The 9,582-nt window shown below is 44.8% G+C and overlaps 1 protein-coding gene across 1 annotated transcript; it reads left to right on the top strand.

Annotated features, from left to right (window-relative positions):
• Nucleotides 1-3,571: 3,571 nt before the first annotated feature.
• Nucleotides 3,572-8,942, top strand: LOC119286546 (disease resistance protein RPM1-like). The gene is made up of 3 exons (XM_037565927.1): nucleotides 3,572-3,842; nucleotides 4,986-5,064; nucleotides 5,886-8,942. Exon 3 carries the CDS (start codon nucleotides 5,891-5,893, stop codon nucleotides 8,603-8,605), a length of 2,715 nt encoding a protein of 904 aa, XP_037421824.1. The 5' UTR covers nucleotides 3,572-3,842; nucleotides 4,986-5,064; nucleotides 5,886-5,890; the 3' UTR covers nucleotides 8,606-8,942.
• Nucleotides 8,943-9,582: the final 640 nt, after the last annotated feature.

The raw sequence follows: 9,582 nt of genomic DNA, 5'->3' as shown, positions 1-9,582 counted from the left end.
TTGATATGAGTAAACATGAGACCTATGCGTTATTGTGAATATGGTTAGTCTATAATCTTTGCTGAAAACTTGAATGCTGGCTTTATATTTACAACCACAAGAGCAAATAGAGTTTGTAAAAGTTTTTCTTTATCACTTTCAATTTATCAACTGAATTTCTTGAGGACAAGCAAAGGTTTAAGCTTGGGGGAGTTGATACGTCTCTGTTGTATCTACTTTTCCAAACACTTTGGCCCTTGTTTTGGACTCTAACTTGCATGATTTGAATGGAACTAACCCGGACTGACGCCGTTTTCAGCAGAATTGCCATGGTGTTATTTATGTGCAGAAACAAAAGTTCTCGGAATGACCTGAAACTCCACGGAGCGTCTTTTTGGAAATAATAAAAAATCCTGGCAAAAGATCAAAACCAGGGGGCCCACACCCTAGCCACGAGGGTGGGGGCGCGCCTGCCCCCCTGGGTGCGCCCCCCTACATCATGGGCCCCCTGGTGCTCCACCGACCTCAACCTTGACTCCATATATTTGCGTTCGGGGAGAAAAAATAAAGGAGAAGGATTCATTGCGTTTTACGATACGGAGCCGCCGCCAAGCCCTAAAACCTCTCGGGAGGGCTGATCTAGAGTCCGTTCGAGGCTCCGGAGAGGGGAATCCGTCGCCGTCGTCATCATCAACCATCCTCCATCACCAATTTCATGATGCTCACCGTCGTGCGTGAGTAATTCCATCGTAGGCTTGCTGGACGGTGATGGGTTGGATGAGATTTATCATGTAATCGAGTTAGTTTTGTTAGGGTTTGATCCCTAGTATCCACTATGTTCTGAGATTGATGTTGCTATGACTTTGCTATGCTTAATGCTTGTCACTAGGGCCTGAGTGCCATGATTTCAAATCTGAACCTATTATGTTTTCATGAATATATGTGAGTTCTTGATCCTATCTTGCAAGTCTATAGTCACCTACTATGGCCCAGTTCTTTTCAGCTTTTGATTCTTCAAAATCTGATTCTGGAAAACTTCCCACAAAATCAGCTTCCCACATAATCGGTCATCGAGTTCTTTTCTAGATTGTAATATGAGATTGTCAGATAAGTTCAATGTTCAAATGTCTAGAATGTCCCTGGATTGAAATTTCTTGTTGAATTCGAGGAGGAGACAGAGAGAAGGGAAGAGAGGAGGAGACGGAGAGAGGGGAAGAGAGGAGACAAAGAGAGCTCACCGGCGGCCGGCGAGGCAGGTCGGAGGGGACCATAGAACAGGGCGGGGTCAGGCTGCGTGCGCCGCCGATGCTGCCGTTGACTGGCGTCGCGGTTGGGAGGGTTCGTTTAAAGGGCGGGGTCGGGCGGCGGGAGGGCCTGGTCCAGCGGCGAGATGAGCAGGGTCGGGCAGCCAGCGGCTGTAACCACAGCGGCGCAGGGGATCGAGCGGTTTCAGAAGAGAAAGAGACGAGGTCGTTCGCCCCAGTGGCATTCTCTCTGTAAATATCCCTCCAAATAGGGGTATTGTGTCTAAACGAAACGTTTTCTTTGGTGGAACTTATCAGAATCGCCACAAATCGCCCCTTTTGCTCGATTCTGAGATACACTGCCTATTCTCCTGATTCTTAGATGATTTTGGAGAAGCAAATCCAGTTCTTTTCAGCTTTTGATTTTCCAAGCCTCGATTCTTCATAATCGGACAAAAAGAACTGGGCCTATGTGTTATGATCCGGCAACCCCGAAGTGACAATAATCGGACCACTCCCGGTGATGACCGTAGTTTGAGGAGTTCATGTATTCACTATGTGTTAATGCTTTGGTCCAGTACTCTATTAAAAGGAGGCCTTAATATCCCTTAGTTTCCGCTAGGACCCCGCTGCCACGGGAGGGTAGGACAAAAGATGTCATGCAAGTTCTTTTCCATAAGCACATATGACTATATTCGGAATACGTGCCTACATTATATTGATGAATTGGAGCTAGTTCTGTGCCGCCTTAGGTTATGACTGTTACATGATGAACCGCATCCGGCATAATTCTCCATCACTGATCCATTGGCTACGAGTTTTCCATATATTGTTCTCCGTTTGTTTACTTTTCCGTTGCTATTGTTACAATCACTACAAAATACCAAAAATATTACTTTTGTTATCATTACCTTTTGCTACCGTTACCACTACTATCATATTACTTTGCTACTAAATACTTTGTTGCAGATATTAAGTTTCCAGGTGTGGTTGAATTGACAACTCACCTGCTAATACTTGAGAATATTCTTTGGCTCCCCTTGTGTCGAATCAATAAATTTGGGTTGAATACTCTACCCTCGAAAACTGTTGCGATCCCCTATACTTGTGGGTTATGAGGAGGCAAGATCCTACCTATGACGAGGTTGTGCATGCAAGATTTACGAGTTCAGACCCTTCTTGGAGGAAGTAAAAGCCCTACGTCTCGGTGCCCGGAGGCGGTCGACTGGATTGCGTGTGAAGTTATAGGGGGTGCGAACCCTTGTGCCAGTGGAGGGGCTGGCTTATATAGAGTGCGCCAGGACCCCAGCCAGCCCATGTTACAAGGGGTTCAATGTACATTAAGGTGAGACGTTACTGGTAACGCCAACAATAAAGACATATAAATGATCATTAACGCTACGGAGTGAACGCCTGACCGTTGCCATCCTGAATGACTTTAGATCTTCTATACTCCGAGGGGTTTCTAGTACGGTCGAATGATGATATACCGATCGAATAGAATTGGGTTATCCGAGTGAAATTGTTGGTCGAGTGGGTTGCACTCTGAGGTGATTTCAGTCGGTGGATGCTGCTGCACTTTGAATGCCTTTGACTCTAGGGCAGTGTCTTTGGGAGGGGTGTCTAGGTCAGGCCTATTACCCTACCCTAGATACATGCCATCGTCACTCGCCCAGTTGCATCGTGTGGCAACACGGTGACCTCAACATCCTTCATGTTTCAGTGGGGAAGCACAACATCCTCCATGTTTCAATAGGTGATAAAGGTTTACGTCATTCCACAACATCGTTCATGTTGCAATTGGATGACCGAGATTGTCTGTGTTGCGGTTTGCAACCACAATGTCGTCCACATTACAATGGATGACCGCAACATCGTCTTTGTTGCAACCAGAGTGATATTATCCAATGGCTCCATACATGAGATCAAGGATCTGCTCTGCAAAAGACCAACAACACGGACCATATTTGTTACCCTCTTATTTTTCTTTTTCTTTTTTGCGATTGTAAATATTACTAGTATTTACTTATTGGACGGTTGCCCTTATTGAAATCGAGGAATAATCTTTTATTGATCAAAAGTTGCAGTTCTTTTACTCTCTCTATTTGTTTAGCCCACTGCTGTTGTTCAAAAAAAGAAGAGAGTACCACTGCCAACCGGTCGGTGTGCACTTGCACCAAAAGACTTTGACAAGTCTTGCACCGCGAAGCCGCCATTTTCTATTGACGCAAGTAACCCAGCGGAGGCGACTTGACCTGGCAAAAAATAAGAAAAGGAGCAACTTATACTACCAATAGAAGGCGAGCGTGATTGCGTGAGAGCTTCCGAGTTCCGACCGAGAGACAGGGGGCATCGCGAGTGGCTGTCGCCCACTGACTGCACTCGCTGCATTTCCCCCCGTCTTCCTATCCCGCCCCCTCTCCTTCCTCGCTCCACGGACTGAGCTAGAGTCCAGTCGTCGCAATATTCGTTCGTTCGTAGCTCCGCCCCGCGGATGAGTCGGTCTCGCAAGCGGATTTAGTCCGCTCTCCTCCACCAGTCTGCCACGGAGCACATCGCTGCCGCCTTCTCGACTCCACTGCAGATTCCATGCTTTGCGCTCGCGCGAGAATCCATCAGGTACTACCTTTTTATCGAGTCCGTGGCGCAGCCCTTTTGTGTAGATCTCCGCCGTCTCACCTGCATGGAGTACATGTCAACACCGTTGGTTTGAGCTACAGAGTTTCACCACGCGCTGTGTCCCTGGCCGCTGGGAATTGCCACACCCGCTAGACTAAGTTGGGCTCTTGGGGACGTCGTCATCGAACCGTTTCATCTGGAGCTCATGAGTTCCAAACGAGCTTTCGATGGTCAAATTGCAGTTTTACTAGCGAAAAAGTTGTCGCCTGCTACATGTTCGATAGAATTCCCCACCGCAGCCTCCCGCCACGGGCAGGGAGGTGAGAGCAGAGTTGCCTCCAGTCGATGCGGGCTGTCACGTGGACGCGAGATGGCATCGCCGAGATAGTTAATCTTATTCGTCATAGGAGTAGTGTGTAAAAGAATGCTCTCGTCCTGTTCTTCACACTAGTAACTACTACTCCTCTATCTTAAGTCTTAGGCTTATTCGGTTTGCAGGATTTCTAAATCGTAGGAATAGGAAAAGTAAAGGATTGGGATGCCATGCACATTCCAATCCTTTGGAAGCTAGCACAATGCCCGCGCGTTGCTACGAAGCCATAAAAAGCGAGCACTTGGACCACCGGCTTAGGAGATGGTCAAAGGACGTTGGTGTCTTGCCGTTGTTGCACGGTTCACGATTAAAAAGAGAGCAAAAATATAACGAAAGATCTTTCTGCGTTTGATGTATAATTTGAAGAAATTGGATGGTAAGAGAAACTAAAACCAACAGCATGATTCTGAGTTCGAGTCACATCTCTGCATTTGTTACCTGTGTTTTTCACAAGAGTGGTGTCCTCGCATTAAATTAGTAGTGTATTTGTTTATTTGTGCTAGGTGTAACATGTCAGTAAAAGTGCATTTGTTCATTTATGTCTCTTGGAAGGTTGCTAGTCCACTATGTGGGTAGAATGTATTTGTTTATTTGTGTTGTTGGTCTCAAATGTGAACCCACGACCAACTCCAACCTTTATAAGTAGGAAGATATCTACGAGGTCTGACCTAATGCTAAGAATCCTTAGGAATCAGGCCAGTATGGACACAAGCCTTGGATGATGTTGCCTGCATATTGTGATGTTCAACTTTACTTTTCTTATGCTGCAGAACTTTTGACACTGGTGGTCCGTTTGGTGGGTAAGTTGTTGTCCCACTCTATAGACCGCCTACTACAAGTATCCCAAAGGTGAGCATTCCCTGATCATGTGAACCACCGGCGTCAAATGTTGCAGTTCAGAAGATAGCTATGCACACTGCAGTTTCCCGAATGTGATAAATTAGCTAGATAATTGAAGCCATATTCCAAACAGTCCATTCATTTGCTAGATTGCATACCGGTTGTGTTTTATGCTCATGCTCGTTCAAAGAGCTTTGCGCTCAACTAGTACAGGCATCAATTGCTTGCTGGTCCTTACATGCTATCATGGGCTTGTTGACTACCCTGCGATGAAAATCACAGATTTTCATTTCTCTAGTCCTGATGACCTTATAAAGGGATGCCGATCGGGTAGTCTATCCAGCCTAGTGTCATTTATGTTATTTATTTATTCATTTTTTTGGATTGTGCTAGGTGCTTCATGTTAGTTTAGAAAAAAGAGATTGATTTGGACTGAATGTTTGTTTGTGTCACTTTTTATCTCTTGAATTGGGTATTACTGTTCTAGAATATGAGCCAAATTCCTCCGTTTTCCTAATTCTGGCGGGTCAAGTTCATTTAGGAATTCCATCTGTTACTACCGTCAATTCTGATCAATGTTAAGATTTCAGTCGACAGAGGGGTATTCTCTGATGCGGCGGTACCTGAATACCTGATATCTTAATGTATCATAAATTATATTCTAGTCTTCGATATGCTGTAAATTGATAAATTCTGTTTAGGTAAATGGAACGAAAGGGCCAAGTTAGAAAGCTACTCTTTATGTACGAGTGCATGAGCTAATTTGGTACCTAGAATTCTTGATGGTTTTTCTATTCTATCATGTAATATGCACTATCTTTGCTGTTCAGCTCAAATGGCCGAGGCAGTACTCATTGCTGTGACGAAGATTGGTTCCATTTTAGCAGATGAAGCCATCATGGCCATTATAGATAAGTTGTCTGAAAAAGTTACTAATCTGAAGGAACTGCCAGTAAAGATTGAGCAAATAAGAAAGCAACTGAATATGATGAGTAATGTTATAAGGAAAATAGGCACGGTATATCTCACAGATGAACTTGTCAAGAGTTGGATTGGGGAGGTCCGCAATGTGGCCTACCATGTTGAAGATGTAATGGATAAATACTCATACCATGCTCTTCAACTTAAGGAAGAAGGTTTCCTCAAGAAATTCTTCATTAAAGCAACACATTATGTCAAGGTTTTCAGTGAAATTGCCAATAATGTAGTTGACGTAGAGAAGGAGATTCAGCTAGTTATACAGATGAAAGATCAGTGGTTGCAGCCCTCCCAGCTTGACGCCAACACACTTGCTGAGATGGAAAGACAGCGGTCCCAAGACGGCTTCCCTGAATTTGTCAAGGATGAAGATCTTGTAGGAATTGAAGACAACAGGATATTGCTGACCAAATGGCTGTACTCCGAAGAGCAGGAAAACACTGTGATAACAGTATCGGGCATGGGTGGGTTGGGAAAATCTACCCTGGTCTCAAATGTTTATGAACGTGAAAAGATCAACTTCTCTGCAAATGCATGGATCGTTGTGTCACAGGTTTACACTGTTGATGCCCTGTTGAGGAAGCTACTATGGAAGATCGGATACACCGAACAACCATCGTCTCAAATGGACGTGCATGACTTGAAAAAGGAAATACAGAAGAGACTTGAAAATAGAAAATACTTGATTGTGCTGGATGATGTCTGGGAGCAAGAGGTATACTTCCAAATACGTGATGCTTTCCAGAATCTGCAAGGAAGTCGGATCATCATTACAACACGGAAGGACCATGTCGCCGGAATCTCTCCTTCCGACCGTCACCTTGAGCTGCAGCCGTTGAGTAATTCTGACGCCTTTGACCTCTTCTGCAGAAGGGCTTTTTACAACCAGAGGGGCCACATGTGCCCCAAGGATTTTGAGATAATTGCTGCCTCTATAGTTGAAAGATGTCATGGCCTGCCTCTAGCAATTGTTACCATTGGTAGCCTGTTGTCCTCCAGACCACGATTAGACATTTGGACACAAAAGTACAATCAGCTTCGAAGTGAGCTGTCAAATAATGATCATGTCCGAGCAATTTTCAATCTGAGTTACCATGACCTTTCAGATGATCTCAGAAACTGCTTCTTGTACTGCAGTCTGTTCCCAGAAGACCACCCCATGCCACGTGACAGCCTTGTGCGGCTGTGGGTTGCAGAAGGCTTTGTGGTGAGTAAAGAAAAGAACACACCAGAGGTGGTCGCTGAGGGCAATCTTATGGAATTGATCCACCGCAATATGCTTGAAGTTGTGGAGACTGATGAGCTTGGTAGGGTTAGCACCTGTAAGATGCATGATATTGTGCGTGAACTGGCTATTTCTGTTGCTAAAGAAGAGAGATTTGCTTCAGCAAATGACCAGCGTGAAATGATACAGATGGATAAGGATGTTCGCCGGCTATCAGCATGTGGATGGAAAGAAAACACTGCATTGACACTTAAACTTCCACGTCTTAGAACTGTAGTGTCACTTGGAGTAATTTCATCCTCCCCTGGCATGTTGTCTTCAATCCTGTCTGAATCTAGCTACCTGAGTGTTCTTGAGCTTCAAGACTCTGAAATCACTGAAGTGCCAGCATCGATAGGGCATCTGTTCAATCTACGTTACATTGGCTTACGACGCACCAAGGTCAAATCACTCCCGGATTCTGTTGAGAATCTTTCTAACCTCCACACTCTGGACATTAAGCAAACCAAAATAGAGAAGCTACCACGGGGAATTGTTAAGATCAGGAAGTTACGGCACCTTTTAGCTGATAGATATGCTGATGAGAAGCAGACAGAGTTCCGTTACTTTATGGGAATGCATGCACCTAAAGAGCTGTCCAACTTGGAAGAACTGCAAACTCTTGAGACTGTGGAATCTAGTAACAACTTGGCTGAGCAGCTGAAGAAACTGATGCAACTAAGCAGTTTGTGGATTGACAACATAAGTGCTGCTGACTGTGCACTTCTGTTTGCTACCCTGTCAGATATGCCACTTCTTTCCAGCTTGCTTCTTTCTGCAAAGGATGAGAATGAGACACTTTGCTTTGAGGCTCTGAAGCCAAAGTCTACAGATCTGCGCAAGTTGATTATCAGAGGGCAATGGGCTAAGGGGACACTGAATTGGCCGATATTTCTTGACCATGGAACCCACCTCAAGTATCTTGCTCTAAGCTGGTGCGACCTTGGGGAAGATCCACTGAAGATCCTTGCACCACACCTGCCGAACCTCACATTTCTAAAACTGAACAACATGCATAGTGCAAATACTTTGGTTCTATCTGCAGGTTCCTTCCCCAGTCTGAAGACACTGGTCTTGAAGCACATGCCTGATGTCAGCCAGATGAACATCATTGATGGCGCTCTTCCATGCATTGAAGGTTTGTACATCGTGTCTCTGTTGAAGCTGGATAAGGTCCCCCAAGGCATTGAATCACTTGGCTCCCTGAAGAAGCTCTGGCTGCTGAGCTTGCACAAGGATTTCAGAAGTCAATGGGTCACTAGTGGGATGCATCAGAAGATAATGCATGTTCCAGAGATTCGTGTCTAGATGCAGCAAGTGGGTTCTTTCTGCAGTGTCTTTGTCGGTTCTTTGCTTCTTTCTGCAGTCTCATTCCTGTATGCCGCATCGTATTTTTGATCATTCAAATAAGTTTGTGACTATTGAAATCACCAGTAGCATTTGGCCCGTACTTGTATATTGTAACACCATTTATTCCTCGAAGATTTATGTCCACTGCCTTTCAGAGGCCTCTGTACTGTTTCTATGTTGATCGTGCTCTGTACGTTTGTGTTGTTTAAGTTGCATGCTTTAGTACCAATTTCATGTAACAACATGCATTATTTGTATCGAACATCTTCTGTGATTGATCCTGTCAAACATTTCATTTTATATCTTGTCATCTTTTGATCTCTGCCACTATGTCACCCCATCATCTGATTCGCCAAGAGGTACCATTATATATTTGTCTGTTTTTCTTGGTGTTAAGATCTCTATCTTGGCTTTTTCCTTTTCAGTAGCACTTCTGTGTGTTTTGCAGGTATTTTGGCCCGCCGATTCCATCGAGGCTAAATTAGTAGTGCCATCTTGGTTCGTCTGGTCTGCTCTGTGGTAAAGGAAGAAGGAACGCAAATTACATGCCTTTGAAGAACATGAGCTTTCAGTTCCGGCTAAAGCCCCTGCTTCAGAGGCCAAGAGCCAGAGCTTGGTAGGAGTTCAACAAGGCCGCGCATTGCTAGAGGATACAAGGTGTTAAACGTATAGGTACAGGTGGGTCTGCGCTGGTTCGGTTGTAACTAGAGATAGGTTGTAATCTTTTTCTTATCTCTATCTTAACCCCCCTGTATTCTCTCATGCGGTTGATCCCAACAACCTTTCTTGTATCACAAACCATAATATCAATATATAACATGCGGGTGCCTGTGTATGGGCATTGAGACGCTTCGATACAATTTCACATGATAATCAGAGCCTCCCTCTTCCGCCACATCTAGCCTCGACCACCTTTCTTCCTCCCGCTGAAAACC

This window comes from Triticum dicoccoides, chromosome 4A (assembly GCF_002162155.2).
Source record: "Triticum dicoccoides isolate Atlit2015 ecotype Zavitan chromosome 4A, WEW_v2.0, whole genome shotgun sequence".
Lineage (NCBI taxonomy): Eukaryota > Viridiplantae > Streptophyta > Magnoliopsida > Poales > Poaceae > Triticum > Triticum dicoccoides.
The sequence above is the reverse complement of the archived record's forward strand: the minus strand, read 5'-3'. Positions and strand labels throughout refer to the sequence as shown.